The sequence below is a fragment of the Rhea americana genome, unplaced genomic scaffold (assembly GCF_003343005.1).
Source record: "Rhea americana isolate MKP2758 unplaced genomic scaffold, rheAme1 scaffold_228, whole genome shotgun sequence".
Taxonomy (NCBI): Eukaryota; Metazoa; Chordata; class Aves; order Rheiformes; family Rheidae; genus Rhea; species Rhea americana.
The window spans coordinates 1056082-1079957 of NW_028186344.1; the positions used below are offsets into that span (position 1 = coordinate 1056082).

At 38.3% G+C, this 23876-nt stretch overlaps 1 protein-coding gene across 3 annotated transcripts in view; it reads right to left on the reverse strand.

The window, feature by feature from the left end:
- Positions 1-23876, reverse strand: part of LRP6 (LDL receptor related protein 6) — a 127668-nt gene that overhangs the window by 32489 nt on the left and 71303 nt on the right. For all 3 annotated transcript variants that reach the window (XM_085305907.1, XM_085305905.1, XM_085305908.1), the window contains exons 6-10: positions 20279-20675; positions 19583-19754; positions 4952-5168; positions 3153-3442; positions 1069-1295 (exon numbers count right to left, since the gene is read on the reverse strand). In XM_085305907.1, coding sequence (XP_085162033.1) covers positions 1069-1295; positions 3153-3442; positions 4952-5168; positions 19583-19754; positions 20279-20675 — 1303 coding nt within the window. The remainder of the gene's footprint in view (positions 1-1068; positions 1296-3152; positions 3443-4951; positions 5169-19582; positions 19755-20278; positions 20676-23876) is intronic.

Sequence of the window (23876 nt, forward strand, 5' to 3'; positions counted from 1 at the left end):
CATGTCTCTCTTGTACTGGGAAGCCCAGAACCAGATGCAGTACTCCAGATGAGGCCTCACCAGGGCTGAGTTGAGCGACAGGATCACCTCCCTCGACCTAATGGCAACACTCTTTCTAATGCATCCAAGGAGACCATTGGCCTTCCTGGCCACAGGGCACATTGCTGGCTCATGGTCTATTTGTCATCCACCAGCACTCCCAGGTCCTTCTCTGCAGAGCTGCTTTCCAGGAGGTCAGCCCCCAGCCTGTACTGGTGCATGGAGTTATTTCTCCCTAGGTACAGGACCCTGCACTTGCTCTTGTTGAACCTCAGGAGGCTCCTCTCTGTCCAACTCTCCAGCCTGTCCAGCTCTCTCAGAATGGCAGCACAGTCCTCTGGGGTATCAGCCACTCCCCCCCAGCTTGGTATGAGCCAACTTGCTGAGGAGGCTCTCTGTCCCTTCATTCAGGTCATTGATGAATAAGCTGAACAGGATGGGAGCCAGTACTGAGTCCAGGGGGATGCCACTAGCCACAGGCCTCCAGCTAGACTCCACGCCACTGATGACAACCCTCTGAGCTCTGCCTTTCAGCCAGTTCTCAAGCCACCTCACTATCCACTTGTCTAACGCACACTTCCTGAGCTTATCTAGGAGGATGTTATGGGAGACAGTGTCAAAAGCCTTGCTAAAGTCAAGGTACACAACGTCCACTGCTCTCCTATCATCTACCCAGCCAGTCATTACATTATAGAAGGCTATCAGATTGGTTAAGCAGGATTTCCCCTCGGTGAATCCAGAGGTTCCCATACCCCTGGTACAGCTATTTTGATTCTGTGATTAATTAAAAAAAAAACTAAATATAAATCCCTTTTTAATGAGCTTCTCTGATTTTTGTGTAGTATTCTTAATGATTATTCAGGACATTAAAAGCATATTCCTCAAGCCCTCATACTCTAAATTATGAGGTTATATTCCTCTGCTCAGTTTTCTCAGGATTTATATACAATTCTTAACTAGCAGGCCTAACTGTAAGTATTTGTATGTTATTTTCCAACATTAATAAACAAAAWTAAACCAACAAGTTACCCCTCAGCAGGGTCCAATGCCAGTGCCCGTGGACTGTCAAGATCTTTCCACACCAGCACTTGGCGATGTTGTCCATCCAGTTTTGACACTTCAATGCGATTTGTTCCAGTATCAGCCCAATACAAGTTCTTTCCTAGCCAATCTACTGCCATGCCTTCTGGGTAATCCAAGCCAAACTCTACAACATGTTCCAGTGCACTGCCATTCATAAATGCTCTGCTGATGGTCTGCAGGGATAAAAAGATACACAGGCAAATTAGAAACTTTACCCGTCTGTCATTGGGCTGGCCATTTCCTTTGTTGCATTTTAAACACTTTCAGATTTTAGGCATCTCATAGGAAAGAGGATCTTACAATATGCTACTTATTTGCAAGGCAAACAATGCCTCTATTCAGAAGCAATGATTTACTGTACTCTGTGAAAGTATTTTCTGTGTAAATTACAATGGTGTTTCACTGGGGAAATAAATTGTATGACTAGTCTGGGTCAATTAAGCAGTCTACATGCCAAAGTGACCTTAACAACTCAGTGTCAGCTTTGGAGGGGGAAATATTTTGACTCTCCTAAACCTATACTAAAGCACATACATTACAGCATGGAACAATATTTAAAGGAGCCTAATGAATAAGTTCAGGACAGAACAGCAAATAGGAAGAAACAACCTAATGGCTGAATAGCTCAGTAATGCAAGTGCTTCTGTGTTCATGGTTTGATTTAATTTCACTAGAGATAATTTCTTCTTGGTCTTCTGTTCAAAAGACTTCTTTTAACTCTTGTCATCGTGGAGCAGACTGTTACAGCAAATACAGCTAGAATTCTATTTTAATAAAACATCAGAGTTTAGGTATTTCCTAATTTACTAGGACCAGTTAGAAGCCTGGAAGTTAAAGAACGATGTTAGCATGGAAAAAAATTTTGTTTGGCAAACATGGGCTTCCCCTAAGTACCCTTAATATTCCCCTCCCTCCACACTCTTCATACTCTTAACACATCAAAAGTTATCTCAAATGAATACTTTTGGTTTATATCCCAGTTTGGATGCTGTCTGCCAATTATGCCAGCACCTGGGAGTACACAGCAGAGAAACGTGTATCTTTCAGTCTTCATCTGCATCACCCTTAAAATTTCCATACTTTCTTTTTATTTCACACACAGTTCAAATGAGTGCTGTACCTAAAGAATTTAGCCAAATCACCTCTCTCCCAAACTCACTCACTTTTTTTTTTTTTTTTTTTTACTTTTAAACTACTATCATTATAAAATATCTATTCTTTTCTTTCTATTGTGAATGATGCAATTATTATAAATTTCAGTCTCTCTCTCTCTTTTTTTTTTTTTTTTTTTTTTTTTTTTTAAAAACTTTTATGATTCTCCATTCATAAAGAGTCATGAATTATTGTTTACGTAGCTCTCAGTTCAATTGTAGAAAACCTTCTTTCGTTAAAAACTAATTCTTGGTGTTCACAATTCCCACTACCTTCACAGCCTTGGAAAAGAAAGTGAATAACTCCCTAGGAGCAGAGCATAGTAGACAGACACCACACAGATTTCTGTCTCTCCATTAACTACCACTTTTAAACACTTACCTGCAACCTTTTCTGATTTGTCAGTCTAGGCCCTAGACCTATTTTACAACAGCTTGTGAGTCATAATATGGCTCACGTGTAGTAGCTATATAAGATAATGAATAGGTAAGATCTATTTTCACTTCCTGACCCAAGACACAGCTTCCCATCATTAAATGTGTTTGGCAAAACATCTGTCATCCCCCAAACCTCCTCCCATATGGCATTCTACTCAGGTTTCTGCTTTCTGCCCCAAAACTTATTATTTTTGCAAATGTATGCTTCATGTGAGAATGTACACATCAGATTTAAATGATCTATAGGATGGAATGCTATCAGTATGATATATAATAATATATAATACATAATGAAAATATATGCCATTCTTTGTTAGAACAATTCTTTTATTTAGTCTTTAAATCTTGTAAAAGATATTTGCAGTCCATTCTTAATATCTAAGAGCCTTTTAACAAACTAATATCAGATATGGAATAAACAAAAGCATCTTCCATCTCTACCTTCAGTGAAATGTCAGTCCAGTAAATCCGATTGTCTGTCACATCAAAATCCAGAGCAGAAGCTTCCTTGACACCGGTGAGTGGAATAGCAACGTTGTTGTTGTTAGTTTCTAATGATATTCGTCTGATATCTGCTCTCCGAGAAAACAGTAGGAAAGCCTCTGGGACAATGCAGGTCTTCATATCATTGATGAGCTCTAAGCCGATGGGGCAAGCACAGCGAAGGCCTTGAGGTCTGTACAGACAAAGATGACTGCAACCACCATTATCTTCTGCACAAGGGTTTGTACCTACATGTGCAACAAAAGCAGAAGTAATCATTGCACACTGACTTCATCTGGAAGATGAAGCCAGTCCTTACACACATCAAAGACACTATGAGTTTATTAAGACAACAAAAGGTGGAAAACCTATGTATCTGTCTGAATTAATTCATTTTTCTTTGCTTCTTATAATCCTTTAGACAGGCATTACTCTATGTGGTTGGAAGGCCAACACTTGTTTTCCTAACTGCTTGAAACACACCCAGCACTAGGGAAAAGGATATGGACTTCAACAGCTACTGAACTTGATTCACAGCACAAGCACTGAATGGAAAGCACATGAGTAACTAAGTGGAAGTTCTACCTTCTTTTAAAGTACACTAGTCTGGTTACATACCCTAGCTGTGTTCCTAGAGATGGAAGAGTTTGCAGATCTATTTTTGCATCCATTCCATGGTCTCTTCCATCCAGAATGCTAATAAAACAGCTCTTTGCAATACTAGCCTGTGTACATGCACATACTGGAAATCCACCTACTAAGAGAGGCCCAGCATTACCAAGCTCAATTAGCCAAATAGCTGAAAAGAGAGCTGTATTTAAAATACATACCTTAATGCAACTTGCTAATGGAGTAGCAGTGATGCAAAGATACATCTCAGTTACATTTAATTTGGGGTTAACTTGGGGTACAATCCAGACATGGCAGCAATAAGTTGTAAGCCTCACTCACATAGCAGGATAATTCAGGCAGTTTGATGTGCCTGTGATGCCACATTCATGCTGCTATTAGTATTTTGCCAATTTAAAGCTAGATCCTGCAATGTCACTGGGCAGAAAGTATTTCTAACTATTTTTAAAAACAATTTTGCAGTGTTCATTTCAAAAGCATTGACTAGAACTGGCTAATTCTTAGCTTTTGCATACTGAGAGCACATGTTCAGACTGCAAGATGAAAAGCTGGTACAGCTGCAGCTTCATAAGCAGCTGGGCTAATCTAATAGCTGCTGTTAGAAAGAGATGGTCTCATTTTCTCTGATCCTTCCTCTCTGCTGACTGGATTCAGTGCTGTACAGACTTATGAACTGCTCCAGCTCCTTAAGTAGCAGAAAATTACCCCTTTTGGGGGTAGGTGCTTGCTTGTTTTCTGGCTTAATGTTCTGTCAATTTAAAAAACTGAAGCAGTTTACAAAAGTCTCACCCCATCCCATGAAACTATATCCTCACTAACCCACTGCTAATGCTGGAGAGATACAAGTTATCACATTACAAAACTGGATTCTGCCCATTTCTAAAAAACTTACTTGGTATAGAGCGATGCCTGAAGAAAGGCACTGCTACGTTTTTCTATCTCATTTTACTTTTTAAAATAAACCTGCCTATCATCACCAGAATTGAATGTAGTTAGTGATTTTTCACACAATCTTTGGTAGAAAGCTGGGTAACTGTTTACTTTAAACACATGCTACCAAAGTCAGATGCTCCCCGAGCACTTTCTCATTTCCTTTGGCCTGTGCCTGATTTGCAGTCAATGCTTACCAATTATCTGGCGGATATTTGTAGCTTTCAGGCCCATTAGATCAGGCAGCTGATCTATGATGATCTCTCTTTCTGCAGTTCGCTTATGTACACGTTCAATGCTGCGTCTTTGCCAGTCTGTCCAATAAACATAGTCTCCCAACAAAGTGAATCCAAAGATATGTGGCAGCTTGTCCTCCACCAGCACTCTCCTCCCAGTCCCATCGGTGTTCATGACCTGTGGATACAAGTGTGCACCAACACTTACATGAGAAATGGCTTTTCATGTATACAGAATAATTTTGCCATTGTTCAGTGGAGCTTAATCATTCAGCTGCTCCACATTTATACATTAAACTCAAAAACTATCTCCTAACTGTTAAAATGCTATCAGTCTTGCACAACATCTAATAAAACAAGTCTGTATTTTGGCAAAGGTACTCATCATTCTGAAAACAATGGAGGATCTCTTGTACATAAGACTGTTCTCGCAAGCAGGTGTGAAGCATGTGAAGGTATGGCTCAACAATCCTTACAATATATATTTTCTGAACTAATACTGTTTGTGCCTGTTAGATGTTCTCTCTCTCTCTCTCTTTCTCTCTCCCCGCCATTTCTCATCTACCTCTGTTGGTTCAGTTTTAAATGTGAGACACTTTCACATGAATGAAGATAAGCTTACAGTATCAGGAACTCTCAGTTCAGTATGATGTAGTCATCAGTCCCTCCTAAGTGAGCTTTGCCCAGGTCAGAGATAGCAATAAGAGGCTACTCATAAATTCTGAGAGTCAGACAGTCAAAAAGAACTATAGAATACATTTATACTTCTGAATAATGTCTGAGCAAAGAACCAGTTTTACATTCTTCACAATTAAATTCAATTTTTTTGGTACTAGAAGAAACATTAACGGTCTGTAAATAATTGTGTGCCTTTGATCAAGACACTTGAATTCTCTGTGTCACTTTACTGTTAGAAAAAAGTAATACCTAACTTCCTCAAAAGGGCACTGTAAGATTAATTAAACATATACATACATGTTCAATTGATGAAGTATCTTATGAATGCCAAGTATTACTATAAAAATTAACGTACCGACAGGGGTCAAAGGAGCCTTCTGTTTTAAGAGAAGCTTAAAAAATGACTTAGCACTGCAACTTTAGTGATTATTAAGCAGTATATATTGAAAAGTTCCTTCAAAAATATTTCTGCTTGTTTTAACTTTTTAGGAAATATTCATTTCCTGCATGAATATTATCCTTCCAAAAACCTCCTCAGACTAAAAATTTCCCAAGTCAACTTGATTCACAACATTCACAGTAAATATGCAAGGTAGCATACTAACCCTTGAAACGCATTAAAACATCCTTCCCACTATCCAAGGATTCTGATACAGGTTAAGGAACACTAGCAGTGGGAAAATGATGACTTATTAAATCACTGTTTTCAAATCTCTCTCACTCCTCCCTTGGTGGAATTAGATAGTCATGGACAAATCTGTACACGGCTCAAACCCCAAAACACATGCAATGACAACCTTCAGGATCAATGGGTACAACAGCTCCAGCTAGATGGACGACATTTTGTGATCAGAAGAATCTTCTAGCACATGAGAAATGAAAAGGCTAGTTTGGAGCTATTCCTACCTTTTACCTATCAAAGCATAGGAGGACGGAAAGAGAAACAGAACTGAAATCCATTCCTTTCTCAGCACGTGGTGTAATGTGTAAGTTAGTAAGATTAATTATTTCTAAATTCACTAAAAAAGAGGAAGAAAACACTATAATCTCCAAAATAGTTTCACTTCTCTTAGATGAACTCCCTGTCATAAACCACCTAGTATTTTTTCCATTTTCTCTCAGTACAATAGGATGGGAACTGAATTTTTAAGAGCATAACCCCTATAGAAAAATGAAAGGGGCTTTGCACACTTGCTGACTTGTCAGAATAAGCTCCGTATTTACTTTTTTTTAAAAAAGTCATAATTACTCTGTGGAACTGGCCTACTGAAAAAGCTTCTCTCTAGTAATGTATGTGGTACACTTATACACATGCAGTAATGCACATGCATAAGATGAGCATTACTTGGTGAAATGCTTTTTTGCTGTGTAAGACCTCGCTGAAAAAAAAAAAAATCAAGCATAGTACTTGCAGCTCCACTTTGTATTAGGGCACATTTACTGTCCGAACACTGGTAACTATCAGGATAAAGTTATCCTGATAACCAACTCCAAACATAGCTTTTTCTATCACAGATTGTTTAGCTGGGCTCAGAGCCAGTATAATTGCTTAATTTCTGGACTTCCTTTAGAAAACAAGCTTTTCTGTTGCATTTATTCTACTTTAGAACATTTCAACATCTGCTGACTCTCTCAGTTCCTAGCAGCACGCCTCTTTCATTCTGTTTTTGATAAATGAGGTTGCTAAACAACAGACTAATGGTTAACTTTGAAGCAGGGACATAGCTTTAACATCTGTAAGGTAAACTGTGACTTGCTGTCCTTAACCGCACTATCACCACTGAGCAAAGCTGACCATCCCCTTGCTCACCACTCCTTTCTTGCCATAATGTAATCATAATAAATTTGTAGAATGACTTGTTTCCCTCTACCCCTTAAACTACAGAGAAAATACACTTGTTTGCAACTAATTAATATATGGCAATTAGTGCTTGCAAAGCAGACCAGACAGATATGGAAATGAATGGCTCTTGCAAAGTGAGTTGACTAAAAACAAGCAGTTAAAACCTTTGCAACATCATTTAKCATCATAAAGTAATATCTCAAGATTCTACATTTTTGCTTTGTACTTGAAGAAAGGTAGAAAATTCTGTATTCAAGGCAATGCTTAGCTACTGGTAAAAATAATTAGTTGGAAGTTGTACCACGTGAGGTGAACTTTTTTGCTAAACTTTAAATGGGGAGCTGTACAAATAAGCTTCTGCTTCTTCTGAAGGAAAGTCAAGAGAAGAAAAGGGAGGACATAAGTGTTAACTATTTGCTTTTTATGAATTTTTGTTTTGCCACACACAGATTGTTTTGAAAGACAACTTGTCAGATAGGCAGAATAGAAGCCTATTGAAAGTACTTGCATCTGCCACCATACTCCCACTAAAATCTTATCTGAGCCCATCTACCTAACATTACTTAACAAAAACATCTGTCTGCTCAGAGCTGGGCATCACCAACTAATATCATATTAGTAGTTCCATGGCACGACACAATCTGCGCTCGCTTTGGCTGCATTTTAGGACACTTCAGAAGAATCTTATCAATAGGCTACCAAACTAAGCAGACACTTAAGGCAGGAGGAAAGTGGCAAGAGATATAGGAATGATTCATGTAACACAAAAAGAAAAAGAAACAACCACTAATCAACCCATTCCAAAGGATTTTGGTATAATCTTTTCACATACTGAAATTCAGATAACTTCGAGTTCCCGCTGATACTGCTTTATGCGCTCACTCCCTTACTGCAGCCCCAATCACAGCAAAGACCAGCCCGGCTGAATCCCCATCYGAGAAACCTACCTCTTGCAATGAGCCAATGTCTCCAGCGGTTTACGCTGCGCTGACTGCAATGCAGTGTAGCTTTCACATTCTGAGGCCACTCGAAATACTGCAAACCACAGCGAGAATATAGACTAYAACAGGAAACAGATGTAGCTTAACCACAAACACTACCTCTACTGAAAGGGCAAGCAGTTCCATGAAAAATAAAGCAAAAAAACCCCAAAATTAAAGGCTCTTGGAAGAAATACCAAAAGTCTTGCCTGTCAGATAAAGGCTTTGCTTTCATAAAAATATAGCTTATTCAAAATAAATGAATTAACGCTGAAAATGTGGTCATACTTTAAGATGTTGTATTTAGTTGTCAGCATGAACAATGAAAAAGATGTAATAACTTAGAAGCATTGTTTCTATGTTAAAACTAAAGACTAGATATAAAGTGAGATATATATATATACATATATATATATATACATATATATATATATATTTTTTTTTTCTATGAGTCTTGCTGCCAGATATCCTGGATTCAATTTACACCTGAATGCCAGTAATAACTGTGATAAACAGGCTAATACAATGAATTTACATTTCTGATAATCTGAATTTAATGTACCGTAATCTACACTTTTCTTTTGACTGGTTTAAATCTAGAGCTCAATTATTATACCTGCCTCATCTGTGAAAATAACACTCAGTTCTGATTAGAGCTAGTACAGTAGCCCTGATGAAGCTTCTGCTTTTCTTTGGGGCCCTGCCTAGCTTATTCTGGTCTAGACAACTATCACCAGTAGCAGCAGAGATGCATACTAGTACTACCAAAGCACTGAACTGATGCTAATAATATAAATTGTCTGTCCATACTATGCCATACTTAAATCAACATCAAACTTAAGAGCCCAGTTCTACAAGGTGCTAGACTACCTCAGTATCACAGACTCCAGAAGAAAAAGACAGCACACATCCCAGAAGGATCATATTTTCCAGTACAAATTTAGGAGACTGTGCTAGACAAAGCTGATGTGATTTACTCATAATTAACCTAGTGCCATAAGCAGGGTGTTAGCATGCAAACTGCTACCTTTCATCTTAACTTATGAGTGCAGCTTTGTTTTGGATGTGATTATAAATAATCAGGGAGCATTTAAATGTCGTGCATGCTAAGTTGTCTCTCAGAACGACTGGAATGGAGAAAGACAGTAATCAATGAAAATTTATAAGAACAAGTACTATCTTCAAGAAAATTAAAAATGACTTAAAAGAATTGAATAGGCCTCTGTGATGGACTGAAAGTCATCAGCTGCAATACCAGAWGATTCCAAAACTTTATCTGTTTATCCCCACCCCCAATTACAAAAGAAAAAGAAAAAAAAAAGAAAAAATAAGAATCTCCCCTCACCCCAAATCACCAATCTGATTTCAGATATAATCATCTTGYAACAAAGTATTAGAAATAACTTGAATGTAAGCCATGGTTTTAAAAATTGACAGCCAAACTTTTGCAATTAAACAACAGAGATCTTAGCTTTCTACTCGCTCCTTCAGCATCTTTTACAGCTTACTGGCCTTCAGAGAGGCCAAGGATACTCCACTTAATGTATGAAACTCCAGGTATCCTGTTCAAGTACTCTCACCATCACTGTGCTGGCTGCACAAGCTTCTTAGAAGGGAGCACAGTTGGAAATCACCTCTCCCCACATCCAAGGGAGAATGGGACCACAGAGTTTATCTTCCTTCCGGAAGGATAAGGAATAATAGAACACTGGGACACTGCGACAAGGTTTTGCATGTCACATAGCCCTGCCCTATGGAAAATACCCCCTTCTCCACCTTCCCCAATAAATCTAAAAAACCACTAGCTTATTGTTTCATTTGTACATGTTCAAATAAATTCCCAGATATAGTTATGATTTACTGTACAGTATGGAAAAAAGAAAAAAAAAMCAGACAACCAACCATTTCCCATAGGTTCCCATAGACATAAAATAAATGTCACAAAAAAAAGAGGTAATCACTTCCTGAGTAGACCTTAAACTCTGCAGACATGCTAATGACAAGTTGGATTTCTTGCAATAGTTTAAAAGAGCAGAAATATGTAAAAAGTGTTACCACCTTCATAATTTGAATCCTAGTCATGCCAATACACTCTAGAAATTGCTGTAACTAAAAAATCAATGAGGTGAAAAAGTCAAGTTCTAGTGAGTTTTATCATCAATCCCACTACTCTGCACGAGATGTTTGCAAGGAAGTACTACTATAAAACAGCTGTGAAGTACTGAATGTAATACATATAGTCCAGATATTTCAAAACGCCCTAGAAAAAGTTTTTGAACAATACCTGCATTATACCTGAAGTAGTTTAGGGACATTCAATGGGTAGGTTCAGGTACTTCATACCTGAGTACTTGATGATAAATACTTACATGCACTGTTTTGTTGATTAAACACACAGTGATCCAGTTCATGATGCTGCTAATCAAGGATATGATTGTTCATCTTCCACCTAAATGTACATGAATCTCTCCATATCAGAGAAGTTAAAAACAACATTTCCTCTTAATCAAATAGATTTAATGAGTTAAAAAAGAAAACTGGGGCAGGACCTCACTTAAAAATAGCTTTAAAGATAGCTAGAATATCTTCTGAATATTACATTAGCATTTTTTCAGACTGAGTTTGAAAACTCAGTATTTTCATCTAACTTGCTTCCTTAAGCAATTTAAAAAAAGTTTTACTGCTATAACTGCAGTAATATCACACAATTAAAATAAGTACCTGCTATAAAACAACAGCTCTAAAAGAAGAAAAAAGGATATGCTTATTTAAATTTCCAGTTTAATTAGTCTTTCCCTCTAAAAGAAAAAAGTCCTGCACAGTTATGTCCTCTTTGACTAAGTGATCAAAACTTTAAACTCAACTTGAGAAAATTATTCTGTCAGTATCATTAACTTGTCAATGCCGTTTCTCATCAATTCCCAAAGGTTAAGGAATATTCTAGATATGAAATGGGCATAAATCCCTTCACCACGGTGAAATGCTGAGAARATCAATAGAAAGGATACATGGAACCCCTTATACCTGATTCAGAAACCAAAGAGCTCCAGCCAACTCTGCAACTGTAGAGTACAGCCTAAGACAAAAATTACAGCTACAACAACAAACAGGACAAGAGAGATATTCACAGAAAAAAGGGGGAGGGGGAATCAGACGAGAAGACAATTTAATAGTCATTGTGTAAGTTAAGAAATAAATAAAATGCAGGTGAATACATAGATGTTTGGCAACAGAAATTAATTTTGATAGGTTAATATTTCTAACACTTGGTGGAGTGGGCATAACATATGCCCATGTTATGTTACATGGGCATAGGCTACAGGGGAGTAGGAGAGTTTGGGTACAGACCAAGCTTCTGAAGCAACARAATTACTATGATTTTTTGCAAGTTACCATTTGTCAGTTAACTCCTGCAAGCAGCTGTACACCTGCCTCTAGTTGGTCGCAAAAAGGAAGCGAAGGAGGCTAGCTTAAACTAATGAGAACCTCCCCACTGGTTCCAGGGGCAGTTTTACAAGAGGAAATTAGGTAACAATCCCTAATGCTTTTGAACTTGGACAAAAACTCTGATCTCTCCTCTTCCCTCTCAGGGCACTTCTTTCCAGTAGTTATTATACTCCAGTACTTGATTTTAACACCTGATTTTTTTGTAGAAAAAAAAAAATTTGGAAATTTTCCCGCTATTGAAGCAAGTAAATCAGTTTGCAGAAGAGTCCAGTGAGCGACCAAACCCAGCGCAAGACAGCAGGGAGGATACTGGGTCACTTTTCACTTTTGCTGGCACTAAACTCTTAAATTGGTTCAACTCTGCCCTTAGCTAAACCATCTCAGTTCCAATGGTCTTCGCATGCCCCAAAACTTGTTTTCTACCCTTGGAATGATCAGGCTAATGAAAGAGATTAACTTTCCCTATAGACTTTTTCCTCACTGATGTTAGACCTTTGCAAAGCTACAACATCGTGGGAGATACCAGAAGCAAAAAATATTTAGGTCTTTTAAGACAACTAAGACTGCAATAACTCAGAGCCAAATAAAAAACCTGTGTGAAGAAATATGAATAGTTAGACTTTGCTAGTTGAGAGGGATCACAGAGACATGTGAATGCTTCTGAAGAAGTCCAGGTTTAAGAGCACTAGTCTTTTTTGTACAGGAATGAGCTAAGCTTGGAAAAATATATATATATTGGAGAGTAAAGGATAATGGCAGACTAACTGTATTCTGCTGAATCAAAAATACAGGAGATAGCTCAGTATCTTTGCATATCACTCCCTTGCTTGCCTTCCAACATTGTTTTAAGACTCCCAGTAAGGTCAGAAAATGGCTCTTTTTTATTTGAAAGATTTTTGTCCTTTTCCTCAGGTAGCCAGTACTAACTGCCAGCAGAAGTACATTACTTTCCAGATGAGACAACGTGAACTAAAATGTAATTTCTTGATTATGTTGGAAAAATCTAGGATGCATGCAGGACACAATAGTGGAATACAAGGTTGTATTTCAATGAATTTCATGCTATCCTGTTGGAGCCATGAGGTTTACAGTGCTACCATTAAGAAAATGGGATTGCTCATCTGTAACCAAAGGTCATAGAAACATCTTTGAATTTCCAGCATGAAGCAGCACAGTTGTAAGGAACAACTCCATCTGAGAAAGGTACACCTTCACTATTAATGATAATGTGCAAAAAGTTGTAAAAGCCAGCATGACTTTCAGGTTGGAATTTGTCTCAAGCGCAGACATCTGCCTCTGGTATGGCCACTCTGTGCCCCCTTTAAGAGTTAAAAAGAAAAAAGCAGGCGCATTTAGAGCAGGACTGATCTAACCTATTTTAGATATTTACTTTAGTCATGTCATAAGAGTGGTGATTTCTGACATTTTCTATAAAGACAATATAGGGCAAATTAATGAGATGACAACATCTGCATCTCATTAGATGAAAACCAGCAGCAGACTACAGGGAGAAGTGCAGATCTACAACACAAGAAACTTTTATACTGAATGTCTAAATCTTTCATATTACATTATTTTTAGGACAGTAATCCCACTGCCCAGAAAAATATCAAGCTCACAGCATCAAGTAGCCTTTGACAAGAGTTCTGGCTGGTATGTATACAAACTCTTTTCTCCATGTCCTCATTTTTTGCTGTGGGGTGTTGTAAATCTCTCATCTGTTCCATTAAGAACAACATCCTGTTGGGAGTAGATCCCTGAAAACTTTGAGAACTAATCAATAGAAGCGGTTTGTAATGAGTGTCCTAGGACTCAAACTTTCATGGAATCATAGAATCAGTAAGGTTGGAAGGGACCTCTTGAGATCATCTAGTCCAACCCCCCTGCTCAAGCAGGGTCACCTAGCGCATGTTAGACAGAGTTGCATCCAGACAGGCCTTGAATATCTCCAGAGAAGGAGACTCCACAGCCTCTCTGGGCAACCTGKTSCAGKGCTCTGTCACTCTCACAGTGAAGAACTTCTCCCTCACGTTCAGACGGAACTTCCCGCGGTTCAGTTTGTTCCCATTGTCTCTTGTCCTGTCACAYGGGACAACTGAAAAGAGTTCGTCCACATCCCCTTGACACCCTCCCTTCAGGTACTTGTACACATTGATAAGATCCCCCCTCAGTCTTCTCTTCCCCAGGCTAAACAGGCCCTTCTCTCACAGCCGTTCCTCATAGGGCAGATGCTCCACTTCTCTGATCATCTTTGTAGCCCTACGCTGGACTCTCTGCAGTGGCTCCATGTCTCTCTTACACATTTCAGTTTTATTTAGATAATTTAACAAAGACAACAACAAACTGATTTTTTATGTTCTTGAATCTAAAAATAACATGGATGTTTTGAATATATTTTGTCTTTTCTCCTTTTCTATTAAAGCACTTCTAACAGCAGCAGAAGTCACATGCCTAAGTGAGAATCCTTAGCAGCATGTTTAAAATCCAAAAAATATTTTTTTTTAATTACAAGCTTATAATGTCAGAAAGTCCTGGCTCAGTATTGCCATCCATGCTCCTTCTCAAGTGAGCTTTGTCCAGATTACAGTCAGCAATAAGAGACCACTCATAAATTTGGGGATCCATTTCTGACAGTCAGGAGACCGTGCAAATATGTGATCTGTAGCTGTCATTTGTTTGTTTTGTAATACAGGTTTCCTGTCTTCATCCGTGTCATGAAATTTGATTCTTCTCGAAGTTCATTCAGAAGCTCAAAAGAAAACTTCCAAGAGAAAATTATACAAAGTCTAAACTAATTATTCTTAAAAAATAAGTCCCTACTTTAACATTTATTTCAAAAATCAATGATTTTCTCAATGAAGCCCTAGCACAGATTAAGGAATTGCCAGAAATTTCCAAACAAAGTAAACTTTAAACCGCTGAAACTGGGATGGAGGTGGGGGATCCAGCCCCTGTCCCCCCCCCCCCCCAGCATATCCTTCATGTCCTTCACTTAAGTCTATCCAAACCAGGTGGCAATGAACTGTGCACAGAATTAAGAGGCAATGCAACTTTAAGGATTTGCTTCACATATCTAATATCTGCAGAAATTTAATGCAAATATACAAAAGCAGATGTGCTCAAAAGCAGGGATTCAATGGTTTCTGCTCCTCAAATTTCAAATCACTGATTCAAAGTAGGGTGGATGGAATGGGATAAGTAATMAGGCTTACAAGACATCAGCATTTCACAATACAAAGCCTAATGCTAAGAGACAAAATTTTGCAGTCAGAAAATAGACGGTGAATGCTTAGAAAACAAAATTTCCTAATTAGGCTGGTGGTAAAATTGAGGGAGTTGTCATCATAGGAAAATGTAGCCCTGCAATTTCAGGATTAGAATATGAATTAGAGCATTCTCTAGATGCCAGGCTTTTTGCTTCTGAGTCAGAGACAAAAAGGTCTTCTCTGTTCAAGATATTTTTGCTAAGAAAAAGTCTTAGCAGCATCCACTTTCCATTGTCCGACAAGGCTGGGTTCTGAAGGGTTGTGTGTACTTATGCTGAAAAACAGCAGGATATCAAGACTTTCCATATTAATCATGAGGATTAGAAACAGTAATGCTAGGCACGGCTAATAGATTTGGGAATGCAGAAACACTTCAAGTTAGAGCTGCACTCAAAAATCACTAGATAATGCTTGGAATCCATATAAGATGGCAGAGAACCCTTTCTTTAAGCTCACCAGTAGTAAATGTAAGTGGGTGTCATCTCTGGCTCTGAGAATGGAGCATAGGAAAGAAGATGAATAAAGAAAAATGAAGCAAAGACTGAAAAACTGTGAGAAATCAGCCGTATCTTTATTATTTACTCTCAACACACACACAGAGCTACATGCACACACACAGAACCACAGCCGCTTTATCAACAGGGAGGTTGCTGGCCATTTTAAATTCAACCTATGCCTTAAAAACAGGTAGCATACGTGCTCAGAAGACAAATATTCACTTGAGCAGAAAAAACACAAGATGAATTCAACAGAGCAGATCATACATTTTTAACCTCATAGCACGGCAGGAAAATGCTTTAAACCTGTAGCAAGTCAATGAGAAATCTTCCCTACTGGTAAGCACAATAGCAGCCATCCATTTCAATAGAAGTTTATCAGCAGTGAAACCTGACCGAGATAAATGACGAAGCTGTTGAGCCACAGCCTGCCTCTGCCTGCTGCAGGCTGCCAGATAAAGTGGGAACAAAAGCTCCCTGCTGTACCCCCTACTAGTCTCCATTAACCCCTGCTGATGCTTTATTATCGTCTGGGGGCTCCAAAACACAGAGCATGAATCAGTGTGTGAAAAATAAATAATAAAAGCTCATGTATCGCACAAACAAACCAGAAACATAGCTTGCAAGCAACATTCATTTCACTAGGGTGGCAATTAAATAATGATTTTGATCAATTCTGCATACTAAGGGGGGGGGAGGGGGAGAAGCACCTTTTATTTAAAATCAAGTATAGAAAACTATTTGCACAGAATAGCATGCAAGTACATAGAAACGTTCCCCCTGCTCTTATCTCCTCCCCAGATACACACAGACATACAAGCAAAGCAAGAATCAGGCATATTCTCAGATACCTTCAAGTCCAGTTCCAAATTTCAGCATTTGATCCTGTCACAAATATTCTCCATTACTCTCCCCTCAAATACAAGTTTAATTTACTGAAAGTCAAAGCATCTTCTACTAAACTAGGATAGGAAAAATGGATGGGAAGGACAAGAAAATTGTTACAGATCTCCTCAGAATTCATGGTTGTCATAGGGGAGAAAGTGGGAAGAAAAAGGAAAATTCAAAATGTTAATAATATTTTATCTATCATAGGTTAGGTGCTGTTCTTAGTCTGAGTTTTCTCTTGCCTACCAAATAAATTGCTCATAGTAGATTACAGAGGCTACAGAAGATTCCAGGAAAAATCACTAATATTCATCAGTAAAGATACTCACTCTTACCTTTGCATTACTTTGCATATTAGAGTGAAAAACAAGTATGTGATCATGCAGTCAAGCAAGGTAATGTGGTCACCCATGAATCTTCGTTTTTATTCTCTCAGCACACTCACTCCTCCAAGTACCCTACCTTGGATCAAACCATTCTCTTGGATAAACTCCCTAGCTTGGTCCTATAGAGCTTTCCCACACTTTACTAACCACAGCAGCTGTAACATACGCTGAATTTGCATTCTGATGCATCTCTGTTATCATGTACTTTCAGCCTGTTACTGCTTACTCACCATACTTCAAGCATGCAGAAATGTTACATGTAAGGAAGAACATTTTCTCAAAAGTCAACAAGCTAACAGATTTAAGACACCCCAAAACATCAACAATTAGAATGGTCTCAAAACAATGGACATAGAGGGGCTCGTACAGATTAAGTTTAGAGGTCTAACTATGTTGGGTAACCCATCTCAGAGACTATTCAAAACTACTCAAAACTAGGGAACAGTATAAGAATAGAGCAAATATGCTGATACTTTTCCAATAAAATTCTTTGATTCTCCAGAAATTTGCAGTTCAGTGACTTGTGGTTCAGAAGGCACTTCTATTAATTAGTAAACTTCAGTGGAATTCCCTTCCACAAATTGTTCAGTCTTCCCAGGAACACATGTAAGCTTTTAACATCCACAGTCATTTCCCCAACTTACCACACACTATTTGAGGAACCATCTGCTTTTGTTTTGCATCTACCACCTGCCAGTAGCATTCACTAAGGCCCATTTTTTTGCAACAAGAGTCCAAAAACCCACTCTAGCACTAGTCACCTTGTACATACTTACCTCTGTTTAYAGATCTCTATCACATCCCCCCCTAAATTGACACCTTCTGCAATCAAAAGACCCAATCGTTCCCCCCCCCCGAAAAAAAAAAGTTAAAATCCAAAACTAAAGAAAAATTGTAGGTGAAAGTCTTCTCCACTGCTTTAAAGTTTTTGGCTGCATTATTCAAAATTCTTTCCACATAGCAGTTTAAGATGTTAACTTTTTATTAAAAACAAGCAGTAGAATAATAACTCTAAAACTTGGAGCCTTACAGGAAAAAAATCCTAATAATTCAGAAATCTTAAGATGGTAAATCATCTCTCGATGCCCTACAAAGATGCTATACGACAATCTGGGACAAAGTCATTCTGTTTAAAAACAATGAAACTGAAATTGTCCCAGCAGACTTTATATGAGACTTTATCTGTTCTGCCACAGAATTCGTAACGTTGGCATAAACATTCTATCACGTGTTCTAGCTAGCTTGACAAAATTGCAACAGTAAGCTCATGCCCGATTCAGATGAAAATTTCTGTCACGAACTGATCTAGCTCTGAACAGAATCATTATCAATGAATATGGAACAACCATGGTCCAAAAAACACTGAAGTGCATTAAAGAAAGAAAAAAAAAAAACAAAAAAACAATGTTTTGGCAAGCATGAGATGGGAGGATGCCTAACTTTCCATTTTCAAAGCAGATTCAAGTTCCAGGCAGTATCAGGGCTCAGTCTGCTCTAAATAAATCTCTAGGTACAGCTAAGTCTCTTCCCCCCCCCCCTTCTCTCAGAGCTAGTAAAAAGTTAGGTGAATTATAGACTATAAATCTTGTTTTCAGGATAAAGAAAACCATGCTCCCTGAGGCTCTCCCAAGGAGTACTTCAAAGCAAATCACTTTGTAAGACTAGAGTTACCGTGACTCTGAGGGAGAATAAATAGCCATGTGACCTTCCAGTATGGGACTATGATTTCACATTGTCTTATTTTAAGTTAAAAATTAAAACTAAATTTCATAAGGCTAGAGAAGATTGTGTCTGACTTGACAAGTGCTGAAAAATATTTGCAATGCTAAGGATTCACTAAGGAAGACTACGGCTCAACAAAAGGAAGATAAGTCTACCAGGATATAGCAAAGAGCTAGCGCTAGTTTGCACCAGGTGGTAGGCAGGTTTCTTGCTTCCAGATAAACAAACTTCTGCCTCTAATAAGCTAAACAAATGCTAAAAAACAATATGCTCACAGATTGACAGAGAGATAATAAATAGTCAAGTTTGTTCCATAAACATTCTATGTAACAAAATAAACTCAAGATTTTCAGAAATGCTGCTTGTTATCTCTCCCATTTTGTTTTTAACTGAATGTCTCAGCAGAACATACTAGAAAGAAAGAAAAGTCTATTCCCCTGCTAGAACTCTAATAAAGGAAGAGAGACTAAGGACAGAAGATGCATATGAGTAAAAATGTTTACATGTGAAATGAGATTTATTTCTTTACAACATGTGCTAATTGCATCTAAGCTGAAAAGTACAAAGAATATAAGATAAATTGAAGATAAGATAAATAGGCCTTTCTCCTGGTGATTTAAAAAGGGACTTATCTAACAAATTTTCATTTTTAAAAAGAAGGATCTACTACATGGATATTATTTCCATTYTAGAAATAGACAAATGGAGGAAGAACAACAAATGATTTTGCCAAACCCAGAGAAGAAACTGATTTGTTTGTTAAAGCACAAAGCAATCATTAGCGTGTTGCCCTTTTGAGGCCTATCAGAATTAAAATGCCTAGAAAGGTAGAGCAACTAGGTTCTATAACTCTGTGGAATTAAAAATGCAGATGCAAGTACAAACCTCAATTTTGTCCGTTTTTGCATCTCCCCAGTATATTTTGCTTTCTGCATAATCCAATGCCAGTCCATTTGGCCAGCCAAGTGAGGTATTCACCAGCACTATTCTGTCTGAGCCATCTAATGCTGCCCTCTCGATCTTTGGAATTTCTCCCCAGTCAGTCCAGTACATGTACCTGCAACGGAAACAAAATCTTAAGAACTACTATTAAGAAAAGTTTCAATATTCACCTAGCTGCTTCTTGACTACCCTCCTCCCAGACTATATAGCTAGAGAACACACAGGGGCATTTCTAAGTCAAATGAATTTCCTTTACCCAGGTAATGACACCCAACACATTCAAAATAGCTCTGAGATGTAAATATATTGGTCCATTACACAAAACTTAATCTGCTGAGCAAAACTGCATAACCAGTGCTATTAGTTAGAACAAACAAACAGCTCCACTCAGTTTCAAAATATATTTCCAAACAGAAGAAGACGAAAACCCAAAGGCATACAAGACAACTAGCTAGGCAGTCAATAGTGAGCAGTAGTCCTTCTGCCTTAAAGCAATAATTTTAAGCAATGTTTTCATCTTAGAGACTCAAAAGTAGTTTATCATCACCTCCCATTATCTAGGAACCATTACRTAGGAACACCGAGATATTTTCCCTTATACAACTAATATTTTGAATATGCTCATGAACAGCTCCTCACCCAGCCACTGGATCCAGCACAATAGCTCTGGGTTCTTCCAGGTCTTCTGATATCAAGATTTTTCTCATGGTCCCATTAAGTCTTGTAACTTCAATACGGTCTGTGCCAGTGTCAGTCCAATACAGATTTCGAGCCACCCAGTCCACAGCAATGCCATCAGGATGAGCAATCTGTGCTGTAACAACAAACTGACTGCCTGACCCATCGATGAATGAGCGGCGGATTGCCCTAACTTCATCATCAGTCCAATAAATGTATCCTTCCAGAGGATCAAAGTCAATGGCAATTGCATGACGGATGTCCTCCAGCGGCAAGACAATGTCTGTAAAATCTGGAGTGTCTAAGGAAATCCGTCTCAAATCTGTTCGGCGGGCTAGAAGMAGCAATTCAGTAGCACCTATATATACAAGACAAAAATCACAATGATCTTACAACTCCAGAAAACCTGTAAGTGTTCAAACAAATTCTGTACCACATGGTGAAAGCTAATCCAGCTACCTTGACTTCACAAAAGTTTCCCAAACTGATGGGCAGCAGCAGAGAATTCTACTCAAAGGCTTCAAATTTGAAGCTTCTTTTTGTAGAACTTGTCAAACGTGCTTACTGAGAAAATTCAATAGTGATTGTCTCACAAAAAATGAATTACATTGGACATACTTTCTATCCTCCCTTCCAAAGGTAGTGAAATAGATCAATGACTACACTTCAATTTTTTGCAAGTCAGCAGATGGGCTGCAACCTCCTACATGAAAAATTTAATTAAGTAAACAATTAACTGACTGTTTGTTGTTGGTGGTATAGGGGATAACTATGACAAACAAGTTGCTTGTTTCAACACCTTTTGGAGGGGAAAAAAAGCAGCTAGCAGAACACCACAAGTAAGTCTCCTGTGAGAAACTTCTATTAGAGGAGTCAGGGATGGGAATCAACTTCAGTGCCAACATGAAGCGGGAGGGCTTCCATCCGCTTGATGACAACAAGCTTATCTGGAGACATGAAGATCAATAACTGAGCAGCTTATAAAATCACTTTGAAGTGAAGTGTATGGAAGTCCTGATGGCTTTTAGGTCAAATGTAACAATCATAATAAATAAATAATATTAGCTGGCACAACAGACTGCATTTGCACACAGAACGACACAAGCTGTTCAGTGGTGCATGTGCTGCTGCATCTGATCAGTGACAGATTCATTTTCAATTACAATTTCTATCCTATGTTACTAGATTTCACTGTAAGGTAAGATAAACAACCACCACACCCTATTCTAATTAAATTGGTTTATTGGGAGTCTTGGAGAAAAGAGAGGAGCATAGGCTTCACGGAAGCCTGAACTAAGGTAAAAGTGTGTGTATCCTAAAGGCAGGGAAAGTGTGTTGCAAAGGCTCTTCCCCTGCAGCAGGAGGAAACGGCTTGGTAGGGGCTGATGTAGGTGCAAAGACAGGAAAAAGAAAAGGGCAAGGAGAGAGATCAAGAAAAAAAATGTAATGGCACCACAGTAAAATAGTCATCAGCAAGCCACATACTATTCATGTGTCTATGTCTTGTTCTCACAAAGGTATAAAGATGACTAGAAGAGCAACAATTAAAGGAGCTAGGTCAGTGATGAAGAAAACCCACGGTGCCTGATGCCAAATTTCTTTTTTAAAAGACGTCATTAATTGTGGCTAGTGTTAGATGAAGTCCTGCTGCATGCCAAACTTTGGACTGATACCAAGGCAACCATTGCAGCAACTTTAACACATTAAGAACATCTAATACGCTTTCACAGAACTGCAAGAAACAGCACTTTTCAACAACTGAAACTGATAAGATTATTACAAGTGTTCCTCATTGGCAGTCCAGAATGGATTAAGATCAGCTTTAGCATCCTCTGCCTTAAAACACTTCAGTTCAGAAACGCATGTACACACTACACAATTGTTTTTCTAGGGAAGAACTCTTATGCATTAATGAATTTCAAGAAGAAAAAAAACTTGTAATTACATGTCTGTGCATCCTTTAAAATAATTTAAAGCTTGTAACAGTAAACAGAAAACAGGCTTGTTAATAAGATTTCTATAATTACAAAAGCAACYGATCTTGTCATAGGAGTCTATATTTACATATGTATTTATTGCTACTAAGAATCTCAAACAATTCAGCATCCAGAGCCAAGCATTCAGCTGCATTATGGTCATATAAAACATTAGAACATAAGTAATCCCAACTAATTAAAAGGTTCAAGTAAGAAAGAAATCTCTTGTATTTCCTTTCTCATCACTTCATGGTCATTTATCCAACTTACCTTTTAAACAAAAATGCGAGAATAGTGTTTAAAAAAAATACTTTTTTGTAGTATCTAATAAAATTAAGGCTGTGTGAATGCACTAACCTGAGATTTCTAAATAAGGATGAGGCTATCTACAGCCTATCAGATAAGGAGCTTTAGGCATAATTTTAAAATATTGTGTGCCCTCCAGTTGGAATTAACAATCATTTTGAAGCGCCAACACCAATTCTCCAGCAAGACTGTCGGACTACAACCAGGCCTTTGCTGAAGCTCACCCTTAAAATTGACCAGTTGACCTTGCGATTGTTCTCAAAGACCTGCTTCAACAGCTTCAGCATCCTGCTTTCAGGTTGCAACACTTTTGTTTAGGCAAATAACACACTGTGTCAAAGCCTTAATTCAGCATCAGGAAATTATTGGCTTTCAGCTAACTCATGTGGCACATAGGATCCTTGAACTAAGAATTTCATGGTTTTTATCAAGCGGCAGGGCTGGCATTCCAGTCCCTGCTCAAGCAAAACACACAGATACACACAGACACAGAGCTAATGAAGCCATAAAAAGTTTAAAGTTCGCTTTAACGTTATTACCCATCCATTTACAAACCGACACCTCAGCTGCTTAGTTAGATCACCAGGCATTTTGTTCAGGGAAAAAAATGGAGTAGCACAGAGACATCTCATTTCAACATAGACTGATGAAAAAAATCACTTCAAATGCATTCAAGTTTGTCCTGACAATAGCAAGAACAGCAAATGCAACATCCAGGCACATCTACGGAATGACCACATTACCACCTTGATCATAGTCAGGAAACAAAAGATCTCTCTGAAATAACACAACCTATTTGAACTTGTGACAAAACACCAGCTGTAAATTTTTACATGATTAAGCACCATTAACAACACAGCCAGAAGAACATTCAAGATTCCTCAAGGTTGCAAGGACATAACAGAAACAAAATGACATGTTTTTTTTTTTCCTTCATTTCTATTCAAAAGACCACTTAAAAAGTAAATGCTAAAAACTGACAGCAAGATCAAATACACATTGAAGCCAGCGGCTCTGTCTTCTGACCTCCCCTTTCCTTCTTTTCCTGCTGCCCCCATTACTGTGAGCCTGTATGCATCTCCAGTTTTCTCTCTCCCTCTTCAAGAAAGCCCTGCTTCTGATGGGGAGCATGATGGAGAACATCATGAGCATGGAATCATGCTTTCAAAAGGAGAAAGAGGCAGGAAAGGACAACCAACTCAGGCTGCATGCCAGCATAACTCAGTTTATTTTATTTACCAACGCTTACCGGGAGGCTTAATAAGCCATGAACATAT